Genomic DNA, 23,560 nt, shown 5'->3' on the forward strand with positions numbered 1-23,560 from the left:
GGAAAGAATCAGGGCTGTTTTACTGAACAAGCTAAATAAATACATCCTGAACATTGGCTGCTAATTTTCTTGGCACAACTTTTATTCACAGATAGTGCAAAGATAAGCATCAGCTTATCACGCCAAATTAGAGGGATCTGATTAACAAGACCGGACTGTGGCTCTGGGCAGCAGAGGAGGCCTCTCCATTACAATGAAGGCTCTCTCAAAGTGGGGCGAAGTAGCCCCCTGGGAAAATTTAGATCAGAGATGGCTGGAAGTGTTTCTTAGTATGGTTTAGCAGAAACTTTTATTTTCTGTTGATACTTCTGAGTGGTCTCTCTATCTTCTGAAAAAGGTCTTTCTGTTGTGATCTTTAAAAATTTTTAAGTGCTGTCTGTCTTTTTACTGTTATTTTTCTTTCATGGACAAATTTGTGATCAGATTTTCAACAAATGAGGTGCTGTTAAGGATTAGGTGTCAATGGTTTTGTACTGCACTGCTAAATCTTGAACTGCTGAATTATTCAACACTTTGGCAGAACGAAGAAAACCATTTGAATTATTTATGTTTCAACAGAAGTAGTCCCCACCTTAGTACAAATGGGGTATCCTCTTTCTCAGGGAAGACCAGACCATCTGTAATTCAAGGTACAGTTGAAGTCCTAACCTCTTTAATGCAAGAGCTACAGAACAGTGGAAAGACTGATTCGGAACTTTGGAAAAACTGTGAGGTATCTAGTTTTGTTTTATATTTGGAATTTAAAAATAATAAACGTGCCTCTACTGAATTCTAAATTATTAGATATTTATATCCTGAAGAGCGTGATACTTAAGTTATTGCTAAAGTAAACTGATTTGAGTACATTATTTGGTGAACAATATTGAATGTATATGAAAAAGATGGTCAGAAGTATGCTTTAACAGCATATTGGTGATTAGACATTAAATTATGTTTTAAATATGAACTAAAATGTCTGAGTTCAGAGAAATCCAATATTGTTACTAATTCTAATGTTTTAAGTTACTCATACGGAATTGTCACCATTTTGAAAAACTTAAATCGACTTTGAAATTTTTTGAACGCTCTAATTATAAATAAAGGTTTCTATATTTGTGCCTTATCACATTTAGCCTCGATATATTGAGTCGTACTGATTTTTCAGATCAGTTGTTCTTATTTTGGTCCAAAGGTTAAATTGTGATAAAAAAAACTTATTAAAAAGAATACTTGTATATATAAATTTTGCTTCATAGAATAATGCTCAAGATAAACTTTCCCAAGGCTAGATCTGATAATGATTAATAAAATGTATATGACATTATTAATAAATTCTTTAGACCATAGTAGATTTTGTTTAAGATGTTAATCATACTTTTAAAACCATAATTTGCGTTATTTTTTCAGAATATAGAATAAATGGAATGAAAGAGTAACTGATTTAGAAATCCAATAGTAGCCGCCCTAAGTGTAATTACTTATGTTCATATCCTTAATCATCGAAATTATAAAAGGACTCAGTATTATTGTAAACGTTAAAAAAATTCAGTTTTAAGTTCGTATGCTTTTTGTTTTTCCATATGACGACTGGTATGTGCTAATGCAAAAGATCTATAAAATGCCATTGTAAAAAAAAACAATTAAAAATGGAATGTTTTATGAAATGTTTGCCATATGTACTTTTTCGTTAGCTTATAATACATGAATTAATGTGTTTCTTAAAAAATGACATATTGCCTTAATGTAGTTTGATTTCTGGCAAATTCATGTCTAACAAGCAATTGTTACTTTTAATACTTTGAAAACATCTTAAATCAGAATCAGAATATCTTTGTGGATTTATGATACAGATTTTTATAGGCCAGAACACCAACCAGCTACTTAACGCCTTTTAACATTTGAACCAATTTCTTTCTGCCTTTTCTTCTTCACCTGTGATGTAAAAGATTATTGTTTTTTTTATGTTTGGTCATGACTGACTACTTGATTTTTGTAATGGAGACATGTAATTGATTATTCACTGAAGAGTTTCTTAAGATATTTTTTAGTTTGACAGGATATTAAATATCCTGTAAAATTTCTAAAATCTGTTTAGTATGTTTTAATAGTATCTTTATAGGCTACAAAAACCTCTGATGTTTTAGCAAATTGTTTTGGAAAGAATGGGAGAGATAAGGGTTGTGGAAGCCTTATCCTTGACTTTCCCTTGAATTTCATGTTTTCATTTTCCTTTTTCAGTAGTAGCATTTGTCTGATTTCTGCCACTTGTAGGGGACTAATCTACATTGTTAAAACAAATCACAAACCTCCCGCAATATGAACAGCAAAGAGCTCTGCCGATGATATGATTTCTTTAGAATACTTTTATAAACGTTTGAACTAGGTTCTTTCTGTTAAAACCTCTCTCCTGAATTCTTAAATTTACCACTACTTAACTTGGGAAGATTATATACTTTGATTTAATCAAGGTTCATCAAGACTCTTAACATATTTACATGAAATACTTTAATACATTCTTAAATACATGCTAATATTTCTGTGATTGTAAGACCTTTTTTCCAGTTTTACATATATGGAGCTTGGAATGTAAGAAATTTTAAAGCACATCATTAACTAATTTGTTTGAATTATTTTAGCATTTTAGCTACTTACCACAACTGCTTATATAGCAGTTATGATTATACGATACTTATTATAATATCTATCATTTATGGTCTATTTGCCAGACAGTGTAGGCACTTTTTGTCAGTGGTATTCAACCTTATTAGACCAATGCCTTCTATTTATAACAATTAAAAAAAATAATATCAAGAAAACATCTCAAAATGAAATTCATGGATAATATAACCTATTTGCATCTACTTAAAAAATTACAGTGTCTAACTATGTTTGTTATAAAGGAGGGATAACGTGATTTGTAGTGAGATGGCTTGTATCCTGGTAGGTAAGTATCTGGGTCGTCTCCTTTGGAAGACAGTCGGTGTCTGCCTCTGTGCACCCACCGTGAGTGCAGCCTCCACACACACAGGCTGTCACAGCGTGCTGCGCTGAGGGTCCGGCGCGCAGTGGGTGACACGGTTTTCTGAAACCGTGGCCAATTTCCGATAAGTTCCAAGACAAACTTAAGATCTTGGTAGCTGCATTCCTGGACAGTTTGGTGATTTGAAAACTGTGTAAAATGTATGTTATTTTTATAACATAAAACGGACACACCGCAGTTCTTCGTCGTGGGGGCCTGCCCTGTGATTTGCATCCTTGGGCCCCACCCATCGAGAGGTAGTGGTGTCCCCCTATCTTTGTGACAACCATACCTCATGGATTTTCATGATATAGTTTCCCCATTGACATTGCCGCTTTACATGCATCATACTTAAATTGAAAATCTAATCCTCCAAGCCATCTATGAGCAGTTACTTCCATTTGCTCAATTAGGAAACTGAGGCACAAAGAAATTAAATTTTCTTGTGCAAGGTCACACAGGTTGTTAGTGGAGGGCTGAGGGACAGCCCCGGGAGGTCAGAGCCCATGGGACATTTACCAGGCCATACTAGGGAAACTGCCCTCAGGCCGTTAGCATCCAGGACCTGCATGGGGGTGGTGGGAGGTGGGGGGCGTTATTAATTAGATGCCCTTGCCTCCAACAATATGTAACATGCAGGTGGTAGTAATTATTTTGGTTTGAAAGAAATAATAACTCTTCTTAATAAGTTAAGTGAAAGATGTTATTCGCTGCATTTATCATGTTCTTAAATTAGTTTATTTAAGATTAAAATATGAAGTATAAAATCTGACTAGGAAGAACAAAATCTTCTTCACTAATTTTATCCTGAGTAAGCTCTATTCATCTGTATCCAAAATAAGAAAATGATGATAAGGATGTGATTACTATCTCGTGTCTCACATAATATGGAGCCATTTTTTATGTAAATTGTTATTCTATCATTATTGTAATTTAATTTTCTGTGAATAGTAACTTTATCAGGTTAAAAATTTGTTGCTTAAGTCTAATATAACTTAAAACTGTTGCCCAATTATTTCTTTTTTGTTTGGATTCATGTAAGATACTTTATAGGTAAGTTGAGAAGATAAGGAACCTAATTTGTTCTAGCCTACCTTGTCCTGAAGTTAGCTGATTTAGAATTAACACTTCCTGTCAGTGCTGTCATGATTCATTTTGAAGGTTTCCTTTTCTAATCCTGACTTTTTTTTCTCTTTCACCTTAATACCGTCATACAGGCTTCAACTAATTCTGTTATATTATGGTTATTTAATTGGCTTTCAGCATTAACCTGAAAGACCTCTGGATTGTATAGTCTGTACTACCAAGAAAAGTTCAGCTAGAAATATACAGTTTTATGCACTGGTTTTGACTGCATACCTGAGTGCCCTCTCTTCCCTTGGCCTTGTGTCGGCGGTGCTGCGGATGGGGTGGGCGCAGGGGTGGAAGGCAGACGCGTTAACAGAGGGAACAGATGAGATCCTCTCTGACTGCGGTAAATGCTACGGAGGAAGTAAAACAGGACGGTGCGGAGAGTAACTGTTAGGACGGTTTGGGAAACTTGAGAAGGTGACAATTAAGCTGCAATTGCAGGATAGGAAGAAGCCAGCCATGTTAAGAGCCAGGGAGAGAGCTTTCCAGGTAGAGGGCACGACAGATGCCAGGTTTTGAGGTGCAAGGCAGTTTTGGCACGGTCAGGGGCCCGGAAGAGGCCCACGAGGCAGGCGTGTATGGAGCGCGGGGCAGCCAGGTCGAGGTGTAGGTGGGAGGCGTGTAGGAGCCGGACCGGGCGGGGCCTGTAGGAAATGATGGCGCTGCAAAGACGAAAGGCCTCAAGCAGGGAAGCGAGTTCTCATGGTAGATACTGTTGTTTTCTTTTACGCCTGCAGCACCGGTCTTCCTGGCTGGTCTCCCATCCAAGTACCAACCAGGCCCGGCCCTGCTTAGCTTCCGAGATCGGCCGAGACCGGGCGTACTCAGGGGGGCATGGCCGCAGACAGATGCGGGTCGACATTGCGTGTTATTGCGTGGGGTCGGTTACTGAAAGCACACCAGTCTTGAGAAAGATTTAGCTTCTGGAGAACTCCGTGCCCCTTTCCTGCCGAGTTTCACTTAGTCTAGATATTAGAATACTGACTACTCGTGGGAGTCAGGATGGGTCAGGGCCTAGAAGTGGCCGTGAAGGGGGTTAGAGGCCAGGTCCGCTGGTTTTCAGAAGCATTTTTCATTCCTTTTTCAGCCGTAGTGCTTTAAAACACTTTAATACCTGACTTTCAAAGGGCTTTTTACTTTCGTAACAAATAAATTAGGGATTAAATTCTCATAATATGAAACAATTTCTTGTTTTAAGATGTGGGATTCTTTTTTTGGGTACGAGTCGGCGTTTAAGAAAACCATTAGCTGTTACGGGGAAAGGAAGAGGAGCTCGAGACTAATGTCACGTGCCGCTGCTGGTTCTCGATAAATCTGAGATGGTGGCAGATGACATCAAATTAAGATGCCATTTGAAAAGAGGTTTGCCCAGACCACAGGTTACATGAGAAAGGGGTGGGGATCCAAGCTTTCGTCGTTGTATTTTTGCATTAAATATTGTTTAATAACTATTCACTTCAGCTTACAAATTTTACACTAAAAATATATTTTAAAAACGGCCCTTTTCCACTGGAGGAATTTTTCTGTGAACTATTAGTTTAAAATTATTTTTAACTAAAACGTTGTATAATTTAACAGGCCAGGTGGTCACAGCTATTCAGCTCGGTGGAAAAACAGTGCCAAGAACAGATAGTGGCCCAGCAGGCGCAGTTCCACAGCCAGATCCAGGTAGGTCCTTACGCCGCCGATCGCTCGTGATGCCGTGAGATTTGCAGAAAAGCATTTAACACTTATGTCAGTTTTGTTCATAAACTGAAGATAAAGCATAGGTATTATCTTTAGAGTAATAGCTCATATTTTAAACAATATTTTCATAACATTTGCAAAAATGTGATGTTTAATATACTTCCTTACCCCAATCTCTAACTTTTTATTTTTAGCGCATACAGGAGGAAATCAAAAATTTAGTCAAGTTACAGACCAGTAATGCTTCCTGGACTTCCTATGATAGAAGTTCTTTAATCAAACAGATATCTTCAGAAAGGCAAATGGGTTTTTTTTCTGAAAACAGTGAGAGAAATGAGTCTGTTATCAGTTACACGAAGTCTAAAGAACCTGAAATGCAGCAAGAAACATCCACATCACAACCAGACTGCAATGTGGACAGTAGCTCAGTGAGCAGTGGGTATGGTACCTTTTGTGTCTCAGAATTAAATACCTACAAATCCAAGGACCCTCAGGAGTTCATGGAGCACGCAGAGGTTTCCGAAGGACAGTATGGGACCCCTGTGGTGCAGACCGAGTCCCTTATAGATGGTGTGAAAAACAAGAGTTTCTATATACACTCTCCTGAAGAGTTTTGTGCCTCTTTAAAGGAAGATATTGCTGTTTTTCCTGGTGAGTTTGAACACAACTTCAGTGAAAATAAGATTTCGGAAGTATACAGTGGAAAAACAAATAGGTAAGTAGCATTTCTTCATTATTTGAAGGGAGTGTTACTTGTTTATTACTTGTTTAGTACACTTAGACTCTAGTTAATAAAGCTCCTTTTAGTTGGCCTGTAATAGAATGAGGCATATTTGAACATTTATCAGTCTTACCTGTCTTATTTATTGCCTATGGAAATTGAAGTAAACAAATCACGTTATGTACTAATAGCATCTGATTTTCTTTCCGTTTGCAATATTATAAGATGACTAAGCTCTTAAGTTGGGAGGCCTTGCCAGAAAGATAACTGCTGTGTTTTCTGGTTACTATAAGCTTACTACAAGTTAGAGTATAGGACTCCATCAAACAGTAGAGTTTTGTCACACATACACATATAATTTGAAACCAAAAATTATGCATGGGCATACTCAGCTTAATTTTTTTTTTTTTGTATAGAAGAGCTTTTGTAAGTTTAATGACCTTTTGATTAATCCAGGGATTTTTTAGTAAAGGAAATTGGCTGCATGTTTATAAAAGCAAATTATATAAAATTATGCAGTTTACCCTAAATTCGCAGTTTTGTATCTTTGAAATGTGATATCTAAAGTAAGGTATTTCAATGTAGCATCACAAATCTCGTATCCCCGGAAGTATAGTTAATAGTCCATGTGAATGCGCTTTCAACGTAGAGGTAGACGTAGCACTTCGAAGGGTCCCTGTGGTGGTTTTGTTCTGCTCCGCGACCACAGCCTGTATGTATCGTTAATCGCTCTTAGACTTTTTGTTCACGTTGCCTCCGGTAATGAGAAATTGAAGAAAGAAATTTGGGCAAATCGATAAAAATATGCCCTTTTCCTACTATTAGGAAATAACTCCAAGCACTTTCCACTGCCGCAGCATTTATGAGAGTTTCACGTGTGAAGGACAGCGTCTAAAGAGAGCCATTTTTTTCCTCCCTCAGTAGTAAAGCTGTAACATCATGGGCACAAAAGCTGAAGCAGAACCAGCCAAAGAGAACGCACGTGGAAGAGGGACGCCCACAGTCCATGCAAGGGAGTGACCAGACCACGAGGTCGCCCGCGGAGAATGTAGGTGACGAGCCCTTTGCTCTGGCGTGCTTCCGCTGCGGGTGATCGCGCCGCGTCCGCGGCTGCTCACCGGCTCCAGCGCGCTGCCCCGCCTTTCATGTTGTCAGTTTGTTCCACCGACACATCTTCCCTTGGGTGTCGCAAGGATTGGAAACGATGATTTGTCCTAAGTATTGGTTCTCCCGTAGCCTGGAAATCAGAAAATACTATAAAAAACTGACTCATTTTTGTAAAAGCCCTAATTCTCTCAGTACTGCAAATGTTCACATTTAACCAGAGAGTAATTCATTTAGTTGTTTTTTAAAAACCCTCAAATAATTCGTATTACTATTAAGTTGTAAGTAGTAATGCTGTGTGTATGAGTGCTTTAAGATGCCTTTATATGGAGGTGTTGAAGTTTGGACAGTTCCGAATTTATGATCCAGATTTTAAGAGATTAAATGTTTAAATTCTCTGTGGCCCTTTTGCTAATATAGCAGCTGCTTTCATTAAAGACTTACAGATGTCGAGTTTTAAACATCTTTAAAGCCCTTTTAATCTCAGTTATCATAGAGTAATATCGTTTAGTATAAATCATTGAAATTGCAACATCAGGTTTCGTTACGAAATTGATACCTTTGGAAATCGGCCGTGTCTTGATTATCTTAAACAGTCCTTTTGTCATCCTATGAAGATTAAAGAAGTCATAAGAAGACTCCATAAGGCACTCTTTGTTTCTCTTTTCTTGCAGTAAATTTTCTTTCTTCAACCTGTGACACTTAGGCTCCTTACTTTCACCCTTCCTGACACCCTGAGCTGATGCGCATCTGTGTGGAGGAGGGAAGTGAAGGTGGGGGAAGCCGCGCGAGGCGCCCCGTGGCCCTGCGTGTGCGGTCGGCCCCTCGTGAACCTGGCGCCATCAGGGGTGGCGCCTTCCTGTTCGGCGTGACAGCGTGACAGCGCGTGCAGTTGGGTGAAAGGCGCGTCCCTGTTGGAGCAGGGGCAGGGAGGGAGCGCGTTGTCCCGTACTAGTTTCTTTTTCTGTTTTTACTTCGACCGTCACTCAGGGTCGTGGGGTTTTCCACGTCTGATAAACTCGGTGTTTGCTGCGGTGGTGACGGGGTGGAGGCGCTGGCTGAACCTTGCTGTCTTTTGTGACTGCAGCTCAGTATTTTTTCGATGTAGCCCAGTGGGTCCTCGACTGCAGCGCATGAGAGACACCTGAGTCCCCAGGTGGTCTGCGGTCACCGGTGCGGGGTGGTCGGGGAGGCGGAGCTCCCCATGTGATTCTCCTTGATGCAAAGCTTGGGACCCGCTGGTCACCCGTGGTTTTCCCCCTGCGTGTGGCGATGGAAAGTCAGACCGGCACCGGCAGGAGAGCTGGTCCCCTGCCGAGTGGTCCCGCGGGGCGGGTCCCGCAGTGCCGCCCGCAGGGTGCAGCGGGGCACTGTGGCCACGCCGGTCCCTGTTGCGTTTCCCGCTTGCTTCGGTCATCTCCTGGACAGGGCTTATTTTCCTTTTTTTTTTTTTTTCAAGGTGAGTGACGTTTTTTGGTATTCAGCCAGGGGAAATTACGTTGCTTTTGAGATTGCCGAGTTTTAGACGATCTCCAGGTAGTGCTGGCTGGTGCTGAGAGACACCGCCGCCGACGTGCGTTACCTGCACAATTCCGGATCAAGTCTGAGGATTCACAGAGTTTGACCTTTCCTCTTCGTGTCACTCTTTGTCCCCTCGCATTGTTTTTTTTCCTGCGTTCAGTCTAACTTGGGGTCTTTATGATCAGCATTCTCTTGGGACCCAGTTTTCCTTGTCTACGGGGCAGTGTATCTGGGGTGCTAGCTGTTTCGAGGCACATCTTGAAAGTGGGTGTTGCTTGGCACAGGGACCGTCCGAGGCTCGAGTCTGTCTTTGCCTCCTCGGTCCTCTGCCTGGGACAGACTGGACGCTGCCCCCCCCGCCGCCACAGGCCGCGGAGCCCGCGCTGGCCTCGCGCTGCTGGCCCGAAGGCCGCCTGCTGGGCCTTCCCCTTCTTGCGAGGGCCAGGCCTGTTTTCTTCAGCCTCGGCCTCCTTTGCCTGGAGGAGCGCAGCAGGCGGCCGTGGGGTGAGCCCCCGGCCCACTGCGCTGTGTGTCGGTCGTGTGCGTCACAGTTTGCACCTCAGAATCGGAGAGAGGACAGTGTTTCCCTTGAGATTTCTCGCTGAGTCTTCGCCAGCCACCTTCTCTTGTTGGTCTTGTAAGCACTGAGACTTGACAGAACCTCAAACAGGTAGGCACATTAGAAGAGACAGAAGGTGACCTAGGAATTTCTCATTTGAGGAAGGAGAGGCTCAGGGACGCCCTGGAAGGCCGAGGTGGTGACCCCTCCGTGCAGGCAGAGTGTCATCGTCTCAGCGGGCTTTTATTTTTGGAGTGGGTCCACGACAGCTGTCAGCAACGACTACAACAGGAATTGGAAGCTCGACAATGGTGGAACTAAGAAAAATTCCGGTTGCAACAGTCTTTTCACATATTTCTGTTTGGAAACACGGACTTCTGTGACAGTGCCAGAGATGGCTGGGAGGAGAGACTGGCTCGCACTTTTAATTTTAATTTAATTTATTTTTTAAAATAAACTAACAAGCTATTTATTTGTTTATTTATTTATTTAATGCCTACAGCCCCTGGTCTTCCTAGGTGGTCTCTCATCCACGTACTAACCAGGCCTGACCCTGCTTAGCTTCCGAGACCAGACGAGATCAGACGTGTTCAGGGTGGCGTGGCCATAGACTGGTTCAGATTTTATTAGAATTGATGAAGGCTAAGCATTTTGAGCCTTTTCCAGGTCCGGTAACCAATTGTTTGTATGTAAGATGTCGTCTACTAGTTAAAGTTCATTTTATGGTTTGTGGTTTTCAGAGTTGATCTGATTTGTTGTAGTTTTAACAGTAAAAATGAATCGTTATGGCTCTCACATTAGTTTTTATACTAATGGCTTTAATCTTAGGCACCTCAAATTTCGGAAGTAGATGGCAAATTATACATACATTATCATTCTCAACTCATTAAAAAAATACCTGCTCTCAGTTTTCTTCTTCCAGCTCCACAGAAACCAAAATAAACTTGTAAATTACATAGGAAAAGCAAATCCTTACTGTTAATTCCCGTCGCTTTGCATTCTCGTAACCACAGGGACAGCCAGGCTTCTTCATGACTCTTCTGAAGCCAACTCTGCCTGAGTTTGGCACCTGGCTGTCATTCCTTGGGTCAGCTGTTTGTGCCTAAGGGTTTTTAGCTGTCAACTCACAGTTCTCTTTTTTGAATTGTAGTGTGATTTCACTGCTGCTACGCATCCCCGTGCATTTTACCTCAGCAAACCAGATGAAAGTCGAAATTCTTGGATGTCTGATTCAGGAACAGGTATGATACGTATATTTTTAAAGAGTTTTTGTAACAACTTGTCTGTATTTCTCGTAGGATGATAACCATGCACAGGCCATTGTACCATGTGTCATGCCCCTGGTAGCTGTAACCGCCTTACTTGCCTTAATTTGTGTTCTGAATATTATAAAGACAGACGGAAAGATTTGTGCAGTTATTTCAGGCAGCCAACCATCTTAACACTGTCCCCCTAATAGAGTCACCTGGGCTCCCCCCTTCACCCTCCATCTGTGCTCAGCACAGAAGCTAACTGCTCCTTTTGAAGATATGTCAGGTCATGTGACTCCTCTGCTCAAAACTCCGGCTCCACGTTTTTTTTTAGAATCGCGAGTCCTCGCAGAGGCCCGGTGAGGGGCAGCCTGTTTTTGACCTTGCTGTCTTTTTTCGTCTCTCACTTCTCTGCTTCAGCAGGGAGGCCGTTTGCTCAAACAGGCTGGATGGGTGCTCGTTTTAGCCCTTTCGTGCTGGCTGCTTCCTGTGCTGGGAGTAGTGTTCTTCCCCTGTGTGGGCGATCTCCGTCCCACGTGGTTAAAGTGGCCAGCTCCTGCCTCGTCACCCTTGCAGTGAGCCGGCCAAGCCCACCCTCTTCAGCGGGCCCCTGCCCTCCCCTCCGCACTCCACATATTCCCTTTGATCTGACCCGTAAATTCCACCAACGCGGTGCTTGCCGCCTCTAACACTGCCACGCGGTGTGATTTCCTTGCTGCTCACGTTCCCCAGCCTGGCGTAGTAAATGCTCAATAAATACCTGAATTATTGAATTCTTTACCTTGCTTCCATGTAAGCCTGTAGTGTTTGTAAAGAAATCGTTGCTTTTAAAATAGTGTTTTAATTGCATGAGTTTGTCTCGACTTACACTATTTCAGGTTTAAATATTTAGATCGTGAAGTTAGGACTCTTACATGGTAAGGTATTTATGTGAATCCTTCCCCAGTCAGGTTCAACTTCCTGTAACCAGATAGCCAAAAACTAGCTACTGCCCGTCTTTTGTTTTCTTTAGGTAGAAGTTACTCTAGACGGCATGTTTGTTCTCTTTCCTCACCGTGTTCTGTGCACTTGTTCTCAGGACTGACTTACTGGAAACTGGAGGAGAAGGACATGTATCACTCTTTGCCTGAGGCTTTGGAGAAGCCACTTGCACTGTCCTCCACGGATGTGTCACCAAGCCAGGTGATTTGTATGTGTGCATTTGCATTAGGAAACTGTAGTTAAGTACTCTTTTTCAGTATAAATCTTGTATTTTTTTCAATTTCGTATGTACAGTATAAAGCATGGGCTTTAAGTTGCTGTCATTTTAGTTTTCAGATTCTGTCTCCGTCATTCATTGCCTGCGTAATCTTAGGAAAGTTACTTAAAGATGCCCAGTTAGTGTTTTATGACATTAAATGAGATGGTTTCGTGCCTGTTTTAAATGTAGTATGTCCACGGATAAAGCTCTGCTCCCAGACCTGGTTCTGATTTTCCGCTTTCTCACACCCTCCCACTAACCCATTTCTACCATAATTTGAGTGATTTAGTTTTCCCTATTAATTTTCTTTGAGCATGAAATATACATATCTTGTTTACTTCAGAGCAAATAAATAAAACTAACCAGTATGTGTACATTGATGCACATATCTCATTTCTGGGTTTTGATCAGGTGATGAGAGAATAGGTTGGGGAAAAAGATACAATTAAAGTAACCAGGAGACTGTCACCATGAGTGACAGCCGTAGACAGATGGGGCACAGGGGCACCGGCATGCTCGTCAGCATCAGAGTGCCAGAGACGGGCAGAAGCCAGCATTTCTGTCCTTCGGGAAGGGAGCAGAAAGGAGACAGATAAACCCACAGCGGAAGGATGGGGGATGTGAGATCGTGAGGGGTCTGGAAGGCTCGGTGGCCGTGTGGTCTCGGCTCCCTGCACGTGTGCCTGGATCTGACCATCAGTAAATTAATACTACGTTTTGTTCACTCTGAGATGCCACCAAATTTTAACACTTCCTGTTTCATAGTCTACCAAGAAAAAAATTGCCAATTAGACTGATAGAGTGGTTTTTTACCACTTAGAATTTATATTTTTTCTTACAATTAAACGTAGATTTTCATCATATAACTCTTTTATATACTTAGAAAGGAAAATAGAAGTGAAATCAATTGGTTAAAACTTCTTTACCTACAGAGGCTCACCCTCCTCTTTTTTCAGTCTAGTGTTTGGTTTCTGTGTTTTTCCACCGTTTTCCTCAGGCTGTGTGGAGCCTTGGTGACTTGGCATTTCTTTAAAAAAGGATGGCAGGCCTCAGTGCTGAGTGCACCTGGCTTCGTAGTTACGTAGGACTGCCCTACTTCTGACTCCCAGGTGGGGAGTGTTGCTAAACATGCCCGATTCACCATCCTTTACATGTTGACTCTCTGTGGGTTCCCGTGTAGTCACTAGGATCTTCTTCCAAGCTGCCGACACCTTCTTGGCCCATCGAGGTGGCTTTGATATTTGCTTACAAGCAGGCAATGACAATTATGTCACAACTGCTACTTGACCGAAAGTAGTTATAAGATGTCATTACTTACAAGAGGCATCATTTCAGAGATGTTAAAACATGAAAAGAAATCATAAAAGAGGTGGAAAATGGTACCTTTTACTAACCATGAGCTCTAAATAGAATCACTCCAGCTGTTCTCCCAGCCGGCAGGCAGAGCTCGGCCACTGGTCTTAGGCTGCAGGGTCGTTAGTATGTGAAAAGTAGAGTTTTAAAGCAGGATTATGGAAATTATGGCAAGTTTTAAGGTTTTACATTTAACAAATTAATGCCTTTAATACATGCCTAAAATATAATTATCTTATTCACAAGCTAATTGTAGGGTTTATTAAAAAATACTCGTTCACGGTGCTCTGCGGCCTGCTGGGGTCTGGAAGGGGGGCTGGAGCTGAGGGGAGGCTGTTCTTGTGGCGCTTTCTGTGCTCCTTGCCCCGCGTTTGAATGGTGCCATAGTCTGACCTCCATGGGGCTACACGGTACCTCACGCCCCGCCGCGGGTTGCTCTTGAAGGGATCTCAGCCCGCGGTCTCAGTACATGGCGCTTACTTAGCCTTTGCAACGCTGTGCATGGCAAAGCCTCGATTTCAAGCTGTAGAAATTAGGGTCCTGTCTTCTTCTTTCACTGATTTAAAAAGGCGCTCGTTTTCTTTTGGTAACTTCTTTCTTAACACTTTTTCTAGATAAGGAACTGTACCTCTTGGTGGCTGTCCCCTTGAGTCCCTGGAAATCAGCCCGGCGGGGACTGTTCTCGCCCTGCTTCATTCATTCATCACAAAGTCTTGTCTTACTCAAGCTTGGTTCTTACTTTGTTGGGCTAGCGAGGACTTTATTCTTTAGCAGTATTCTTAGGCTGCTCAGTGACTTAGGGTCAAGTTACCCCCTCTACATGTTGTTAGGGGATGTGAGAACGTTTTCGTTCTGAGGGAGACTCGTAACAATCGGGTTTGACTTCCAAGCCTTAATTATCAATCTAACAGTCTAGAGCCTCACTTTATTTAAAATCTTAAAAAAGTTTTTGCGTGGTGCTGATCTTGATCTCAGTAGAGGTTTTTCCTTGTTGGTAACACTGTTTAAATGACTTTGTTTCGTATCTTTAAGTCTAATACTAGTAATGAGATGAAGCTGCCGTCACTGAAGGATATTTATCATAAAAAGCAAAGGGAAAGCAAGCAGCTCCCCGAGTGGAGTCTCACTTCTGCCTCCAGCCCAAACCATCCACCCGAGGTAAAGTTGTGGACAATGCCGAGTGACGATGAAGGCTCCTCGTGACTCTGGCTTTACCTTAAGCTTTGTCCTCCCGGGGGCCTGGAGCCTGCTCGCTGAGACCCAGCGCCGGGTGCCGGGGACAGACCTCACCGTCCTGTCTCCTTCCTAGGTGCTGACTCTAGACCCGACGTTGCACGCGAAGCCAGGCCAGCAGACGCCGGGGATGCAGCCGCGTGGCTTTCTGAGCGCCCTCGATGACAGGATATCCTTTTCACCAGACTCTGTTCTAGAACCTAGTATGTCCAGTCACTCTGACGTAGACTCGTTTTCACAAGCAAGTAATATGGCTTCTCCGTTATCTGGATTCCCAAAATGTCCTTCAAATACGAAAGCCTCGCCAGTGGACTCTTGGAAAAATCATACTTCCCAAAACGAAAGTAGGGCTAGTTCCACGTTTCCCTCAGTATATACTGTCACCAGCAATGACATCTCGGTGAACACTGTGGATGAAGAAAACGCTGTCATGGTAACTCCAGCCTCAGTCAGTCAGTCCCAGCTTCCAGGTACAGCCAACCGTGTCCCAGAATGCATTTCACTGACTTCCCTGGAAGATCCTGTGATATTATCTAAGTATGTATTTCAGGGAATGGCTTATAATGTTCATAGATTTTCTATGGTGTCTGCTTAAATGATGAAAATGATTTTTACTGAACCTTAGTTATGTGTAAAATCTTAAAAAGATAGCATTTTTAAGGTAGACCATCTAAAAATTAAATAATCCACGTCTTTTCTTCACTTTATCAGTGGTCAGCTTCTGTGTTAATCTGTTTGTATCTCCCGTGCATGTACAGAGGGAAGGCCACATCTTTGCCATGAGGATGACCATGCTCTTGGTCCCTCTTACATGCAGGGGAGCGAGGAGATGCTTTTCTGACAGACGTCTTTCCTCTCGCCCGCAGCATCAGGCAGAACCTGAAGGAAAAGCATGCTCGGCACATAGCGGATCTTCGCACTTATTATGAATCAGAAATAAGTAGTTTGAAACAGAGACTGGAGGCAAAAGAAATTTCTGCAGTTGAAGATTGGAAGAAAACCAACCAAATTCTCATAGACAGGTAAAACTTAAAATTTAACGAGAGAGAGAGAGTGTGTGTGTAATTTAACTGTTCGCTTTTCTCCAACATGGATATATTATTTTCCCCAAAGTGCATGTTATTATGATGATAAAACACTTTGAAAGCATGTGCTTCAGATTTGAAAACTTTAGCACAGAGACGTGTTTGCCTAAGTAACTTTTACAGATTTGAGCCAGCCTCTTATGCTAATACCTGACGGGAGGACAGTCGTGTCACGTGAGCAAAATACTGAAACAGCTGGGCAGGCTTTGTGCGTGTAGAGGGAAGGGGGCTAGTCCCACAGTGGGTTCTCTCATCCGTCTGTGACTCCCGTCCTGGGGCAGGCAGTTCTCAACCTTTTCGTTGTGCCCCGACACGCATGAACCTGTGGAAGCAGTGATCCTGCTTAAAAACAACCAACCAAACGGAGAAACACAGGGAGAACGGCCCTGTGTTGGGGTTAGCTTTACAGCTGTTTTAGAATCGTTTACAAAATCTGGCGCTCTATAGGCATTAATAACAGCGCGTTTGCAACATACTTTACAATTAAATGGGACTTAGAAACTGCTCAGGTCTAGATGACAGCAAAGAATTCTCTAGGGCAAAAAAGACAAAGCCTCTTAGAGAGGTTTAAGGGGGAACTGAAATCTGGGCCGGTTAACAGTTCGACTCGCAGCATCCTGGGCAAACTGGCCTGCGCGCCGGTTCGCGTCTGCCGTGGTGGTAAACGTGCTGTCTTACTCCCGAGCGTTTGCATCTTCCGTTTCGCCGTCAGTGGTGGGCAGAGGGGTGCAGTGATAGAGCAGTAATTTTAAAAGAGCCAAAAAAAATAAAAAGGCAAGTTTAGGTTTTCTAGGACAAAGAGAAGAGTGAAGATAGTAGGCTAGGGGAAGTTGGCTCTTGGTTTTTTTTTTTTTTCTCTTTTTTCTTTTTCTTTTTCTTTTTAAAGCAAAGAAGGCCACAGATACTTCCTTTTGGGAAATAGAAGTATGAAAGAAGCCCACCAATAGACCTCGTCAGGTTAAAAAGACAGGGTGCCAGAGAAGACACCCAGTAGGTGGTAGCTAATTCAGGCCTTTTTATGACCGGAAGCTGCTCGAGCGCATGGGGCAGTGAGAGGATGCACATGGAGGAAAGTGGGGGTCAGGATTTTAAACAGGCGGCCACGCGATGGTAGTTCCTAACGGGGAACGTAGGGCACTGGAGTGAATGTCACGACAGCACGCAGGGGAATGGCAATACACTGTTTTTTCCTACTGCCCCCCGAAAGAATTGATCTGGTTTATACTATGAAACCCTGTGTTACGCAGGCCAGCAGAGACACAGTGAGAAGGCGCAATCATTTAGAACGGGAAAAATGATTCGCCTAAGCCAGAAACCAATATTGTGTTGTCAGCATACACGGCAGTTTTTCTCAAACTTAAAAATGCAAATGGGAGGATCCCACTATTATTGCAAATAGGGCCATTAACACTTATAATTGTATGCCAGCTGTGATATCAGATTGTCATGTCATACAGTTGTGATTTGGGCCAAGATCTCTGGCATAGCAGAATCAGTATGATAATTAAAACAAAAAAATATAGTTAACACACCTACACTTAATTAGTGGTATTTCTTAGAAGAACAGTTATCAGAGTTTCAGCCTCTGGCAACCATCATTATACTTCGTTTCTATGAATTTGATTCCTCTGGGTACCTTGTATAAGTGGAATCCTATAGTATTTGTTTTTTTGTGATTGGCTTATTCCAATCAGCATTAAGTCCTCAAGGTTCGTCCATGTTGTAGCCCGTGTTAGGATTTCCTTCCTTTTTAAGACTGAATAGTATTCCATTTCATACATGTGCATACATGCGCACGCACACACACGCATTATAGACCACAGTTTGTTTATCCATCCCTTGACGGACACGTGGGCTGTTTCCACCTTTTGGTTCTTGTGAATGGCGCCGCTGTGAACATGGTGTGCAGAGAGATGTTCATGTCTTGCTTTGTTCATTTAACATTTCTTAGAGATCTTTTCATATCATTATTTTCTCTAGATACAATATCAGGTTCATTGGGATGTATTTTACTAAAATGGCATCCTGAGTCTCAGCTGACATCAGTTAGATTTATATAATACTTTAAAGGGCAAGGATTTTATCTTCTAATTGTTTCATTTCAATTTGTGGTTTTTAGATGTGGCCAGTTAGATAGTGCTCTGAGTGAAGCTACCAGTCGTGTGAAGACACTCGAAAATAAGAATAACTTACTAGAAATAGAAGTGGTAAGTATTCTATTTTTTGTTGTGTTTCTAGTGGCTTAATGTTAACCTCAGCCTTAAAAAAAAAAAAAAAAAAAAAAAAAACCTTAAACCTTTTTATTAAGTGAACTTTACAGACAGATGAATAGTTTCATAAAAACACTGATTGTGTTGGTCTTTAGAATTTCTTTATATGTACATTTATATTTTGAGTGCTGTTGGCTTCATATGACACTATAAACTTCTACCCTTTAAATTTTTAATTTTTTTATTGTGATACAATTTGTATATCATAAAACTCGCCCTTTTAAAGTATACAATATAGTAGGTTTTAGTATATTCACAGACTTGTGCATACATCACCCTGATCAATATTAGAACATGTTTCAGTCAAAAAGAAACCCCGAACCCCTCAGCCGTCGCCCCTGCTCGCTTCCTAGCAGCGACCACTCCACTTTCTGTCGCGGTGGTTTTGCCTGTTCTGGACATTTTGATGCACATGGAATCATACAATATGTGACTTCCTGTGTGTGGCGTCTTATACTTGATGTTTTTAAGGTTTATGTGTGTGGTCATGTGTGTCAGTATTTCATTCTTTTTTATGGACGAGTAATATTCCATCAGATGGACCACATGTTATTTATCCATTCATCAAGCAATGGAGGTTTGGGTAGTTTGCACTTTTTGGCTATGCTGAGTGACAGTGCTGTGAACATTTGTACAAGATTTTATGTGGACACGTTTTCCATTTTCTTAGATACATAACAGGAAATGCATAAACTTAAATACCTAACATCTTCTTCATGTCTTACCAAGTTTTATTCTTTTACTCATAACCTTGTAAACAGTGTTTGGGTGGAAAGTGTCATTTATGTTCCATGCACCATTTCTTTGTCTTTGATGTTTTTTTAGTTACCTTTGTCTCCTCTTAAACCATAAACTCCATGAAGTCAGGGACCTGTCTTTCGTGTTAATCTTGTATTTCTAGCCACCCTAGCACCTGGCACAAAGTGATTGTTAAATGACTATTAAACGCATCCCATGCATCTGGAGTCTTCATAGTAAGTGAGAGAATAGAGTAAGAAATGCTTTTTTTTGTTTGTAAATATTAACGAGGGACGACAAATTCCAGCTGTACTTTTAGAGTCATTTCCTTAATAGCTATGGTTATTGTTCCTTCATTAAGGTGATCTGCAGGTGGGCCCTAGAATTGTAACTTTATGATAATCTCATGGAGCTAATTATTCTAGCAGCTTAATCATTCTTAGTCTCCATCCCAGAATATAACAAAATATTAAATATATTAATTTCCATTTGAACGTTTTGTTTTACTGCTTTTTTATTTTAACACTCCCAATTTATTAGCTGCTATTGAGACATCTTTCTTTAATTAAAAACAATTTATTATCTTTGTCTTCGTTTTGTAGAGTGATTTCAGAGAACGCTTCAGTGCAGCCAGCAGCGCCTCCAAAATCCTGCAGGAACGAATCGAGGAGATGCGAACAAGTAATAGAGACAAAGACAATACCATCATTCGACTGAAATCTAGACTGCAGGATTTAGAGGCAGCGTTTGAGAACGCTTACAAACTCTCAGATGACAAGGAAGCTAGACTAAAACAAGAAAACAAAATGTTTCAAGATGTAAGTGACAAGCAGTGGTAACCTAATGACATAGTTGGCCGAAAGTAACTTTAGGTATTGTACTTTTGTAAGCTCTTACGACGTTTTTCACATTTCTTTTTGTTTCACATACTTTTGCTGTGGCTGCAAGAACGTGGCCTTGCGATGATGTCAGTTGGGGCTTATCTTGAGGCAGGAAGTCAGCTTTGAGAACTAGGCTGTCACTCCCACGCGTCTCTGCCCCCAGCAGGCCCGCTGTGGAGCTATCTCAGACCAACATCTGTGTGCCTGGCAGGGCAAAATGAACCAGCTTTACAGCAGGTTTGATTGAACGTTTTCACTTCAGTCTCATTTCACTTAAAATTTGGATTTGTATCACATCGAATGGGGAGTAGGTTTCAGATTACATATTTTTTTCTAAGTTTTTCTTAATATCCTTTGTCATGGTACATAAAAAATCTCAAAAGCATTTTAGCTGTTGAAAATCTCTTCCTAAAAGCTTTGATTCTTGTTGCTTTGGTTTTTTAAATTTTACTTTCATGAAGACACTGCACATAAATAGTGAAATCTCAAATGAAAACCAGCAGTTGTCTCCACCTCTCCTTACCTTGGAGTTCCCGCCCCTCGGGGCTATTACTTTCCGCTCTTCTATTTCTTCTAGCGTTTTTCTCCTTGTTTCTAAATAAGAAACTTATTTTCTTTTTTCTTTTCGTGTCAGTTCATACATTATATATTGACTTCTTTCTGTGCAAGGTCACAGTGTAGCGCCTCACACCATTACCATAATACAGACACTTCCCCCTCTCCTCCCCATGTGGTTAGTACGCTAAATTTATTTAAAGAAGCTGATTTTACATTTTAACGACTCGGAAATTGGAATGCATCTTTACACCAGTGTCAAATCTTAATTGGCAACAGCATTTTTTTTTTCTTTTAGTAGTAAGTCAAATAACGGTGTGATTTTTAGTCGGCGGTGTCTTCGATCTGAAATGCGCTATGCCGTCGTTTAGTTAGGTCGGTATTCAGTGTTGCTTCTGTCTGTGTAAATATTGTTCAGCGCTGAGCTGCCGTGTCCCGTGATCACATTTCCTCTCTCACAACTATTCTTTTTCCTAGAATAATGATGGCCTTGCGTATCTGCTTAGTTCCGCATGTGCCCAGCGCTCGCGCCCCACGGTGCGCTCCCGAGGCCCGACCCACAGACGTCGCTGGGTCTGTCATGTCCTGTGCGGATCCTGCGCCTTCTCTCTCAATTTAACTCTTTGTACGTCTCCTGAGAAAAAGAATGCGCGAGAGACAAATTTTGGGACCTTCCGTATCTGGCAACCTTTATAGTTTCCAGTCACACTTCCCTTTTTCACAAAATACTTTAGGTTTTAGATGATTTTATATTTAAGAAAAACTGAGAAGCTAATAGAGCGTGCCCATGTGTCCGCACTGTTTTCCGTTACTAACATTCTATGCTAGTGTGGCACGTTTGCCACAATGAATGAACCGAAGCGATACGGCAGCATTAAGGAAACTCCATACTTCGTTTTTACCTCATGTTCTTCCTTTTCCGGGATCCCGTCCAGGGTGTCCCGTTTCAGTTAGTCATCCTGGCTCCTTAGCTCCGCTTGGCCCTTGACAGTTTCTCAGCCTTTCCTTACTTTCGACGACCCTGATGGTTCTGGGGAGCAGCGGTCAGGTCTCCTGTAGGGTGCCCCTTGGGGTTTGTCTGCTGTTTTTCTCATGATTAGATGGGGGTTACGGGTTATCAGGAAGAATCAGAAGCAAAGCGCCATTTTTGGCCCATCATTTCAATGAGCCCTGTGTTTTTGATCCCTTTATAGTCATTTTAGTAAAGTTTCAGGCGGGGGAGTGGGTACGAACACTGTTCAGTATGCCATGTTTGGTTAGAACTTCACGTGGCTTCGATTATTACTGTTCTTACTCAGATATATTAATAGTATCATTTTAATGTGTGTGAGTACATGAGCTGGTTTTTAAAGTGTCTCGTACTTTTTACTTCGACATAGCATCTGACTTACAGAAAGTTGTAAAAATTGTATAAAGAATTTCCATACACCCTTCACCTAGATTCTGAATGTGAACATTTTATAGTATGTGCTTTATTATTGTCTACATAGAGGTAAAAGATGTTTCTAAACTATTTGAGAGTAAGGAGTTTTAATGCACCTTTATCTATAAATACTTCAAGTATTTTTCCTAAAAACAAAGATAGTCTTTTATAAAACCAAAACAAAATTTGAAATTAACATTGATAGCAGTCTTATTCTTTATACACTTTGTTCACGTTTTGCAGATTATATGACTAGTGTTCTTTACACCAAAAGAAAAAAACGTTTTCCCCCAGTTCAGGATCCAGGCCAGGGTTGCAGGTTGCACTGAGTTGTCACATTTTTCTTGTTTCCTTTAATCTGGAGCAGTTCCGCAGCTTTTCTTCGTCTCTTGTAGCCTTAGAACTCTTCGGAGATCATACGCCGGTTATTTGATAGACCTGTGCCTTCTGTTTTGGGAGCCACTTGCCACTGTGACTAAGTGTACATTGGTTACAGTTAAATAAATGTAAAACTCAGTTCCTCACTCGCACGGGCACATTTCAGGTGCTCAGGGGTCACACACAGTTCTTTTTTGCTGTGGTTACTGTTTCGATGCTTGCTTTGTCGTAGTTTTGGCCAGGGATAACGTGTCAAGCCGGCTCCTGTGTCCTTCGACGTGTTTCTGTCATCCTTTGAGCACGTCCGGACTTCCTGGCACAGCAAGATGTTCCGGGCTCATCTTGTACTTTCGCAGCTCCAGCCCCAAATCAGTTATTTTCCCAAGGAGTTCTGGCAAGATGGCATTTAGAAATTAAGGTCCGGGTATGTTCATTGCAATTGAGATGTCATTGTTTTTAATTATTTAAAAAAGAAAAAGACCCACCACAGTTATTGACTTGCGTGAAGCAGCACAGGCAAGCTGGGATGTTGTTTTCAGCTGAAATTACATCACTGTTGCCAGTGGCGACATTGACTTTCTGTGCATTTATCGCGGCGGTTATTTTAAGCACACAGGAGGGCGTAGAGAGTAACGCGGACCGTGCACGTGCTAGCATCGTAGATGCAGGCGAAGCGCCACCTTCCGTCCCTCCCCTCCTGCCCTGCGGGCACCCGCGATGTCCAGTGTGCTCCTGGTCATCCCACGCCTTTTTACCATGTGCCCACGTGTCCATGAACGACAGAGTAATTTCTGTCAGTTCTTAAAGCACATGTGTGACCTGCGTTCCTGAGTTTTATCATGCTCACACGTGTAGCTTTTATTCATTTTTATTTACACATATATGAAATATTTCCGGTATATGAGGATATGAAGAATAACATAGCAAACACGTGGACCCACCATCCGAAGCCCTCTGCGTCCCCTTCGCTGATCGCCGCTGCCCTCTTCGGAGTGACCGATGTGAACGGTGTGCGTGCCGTCGCGTGTCTGTCTTTGTATCATGGCGTGTGCAGCTATGCGTGATTGGCGTCGTTGGTTTAGCGCGTCGTACAGCCCTCCGTGACTGCTGCGTCCTGTGATTACTGTTCCGCAGCTTTTTCCCTTGTGACCTTACGCCCGAGATCCGGGTGGTGCCCATCCGCTTCGCCCCGTGGGGCATCCCCTCGTGTGGCTCCCACAGTTCGCGCGTCCACGTTCCCGTTGCCGGTTTCTTTCCACGGCTGTTCGAGCGGCACTGGCATGAGCCACCCTGCACACGTCTCCCTGTGCGGCCACGTTTCGGTACCTCTGGGGTCGCTCCGCGTACCAGAGCTGCAAGACGGACGACTCCCAAACTGGCCCCGTTGCGCCCGCGGACTCCAGCCTGGGAACTCGGACCGGGCACAGGAGGGAC

The 23,560-nt window shown here is 42.3% G+C and overlaps 1 protein-coding gene and 2 pseudogenes across 9 annotated transcripts in view; 1 reads left to right on the forward strand and 2 right to left on the reverse strand.

The window, feature by feature from the left end:
• MPHOSPH9 (M-phase phosphoprotein 9) overlaps positions 1-23,560 on the forward strand; it is a 47,998-nt gene that overhangs the window by 3,983 nt on the left and 20,455 nt on the right. For 5 of the 9 annotated variants that reach the window (XR_004950757.1, XM_036220254.1, XM_036220256.1 and 2 more), the window contains exons 3-13: positions 559-712; positions 5,708-5,797; positions 6,010-6,530; positions 7,458-7,584; positions 10,871-10,961; positions 12,049-12,152; positions 14,596-14,721; positions 14,873-15,333; positions 15,663-15,818; positions 18,001-18,088; positions 19,492-19,707. Coding sequence is in view for 8 of the 9 variants with exons in the window: in XM_036220254.1 (XP_036076147.1) it covers positions 559-712; positions 5,708-5,797; positions 6,010-6,530; positions 7,458-7,584; positions 10,871-10,961; positions 12,049-12,152; positions 14,596-14,721; positions 14,873-15,333; positions 15,663-15,818; positions 18,001-18,088; positions 19,492-19,707 (2,134 nt within the window). In the remaining variant the exon portion in view is untranslated. The remainder of the gene's footprint in view (positions 1-558; positions 713-5,707; positions 5,798-6,009; positions 6,531-7,457; positions 7,585-10,870; positions 10,962-12,048; positions 12,153-14,595; positions 14,722-14,872; positions 15,334-15,662; positions 15,819-18,000; positions 18,089-19,491; positions 19,708-23,560) is intronic. The other 4 variants (XM_036220260.1, XM_036220261.1, XM_036220258.1 and 1 more) reach the window with 3 other exon arrangements.
• On the reverse strand, positions 4,858-4,975 carry LOC118603451 (annotated as a pseudogene).
• On the reverse strand, positions 10,214-10,332 carry LOC118603667 (annotated as a pseudogene).

Source organism: Rousettus aegyptiacus, unplaced genomic scaffold (genome assembly GCF_014176215.1).
Source record: "Rousettus aegyptiacus isolate mRouAeg1 unplaced genomic scaffold, mRouAeg1.p scaffold_m13_p_5, whole genome shotgun sequence".
NCBI lineage: Eukaryota > Metazoa > Chordata > Mammalia > Chiroptera > Pteropodidae > Rousettus > Rousettus aegyptiacus.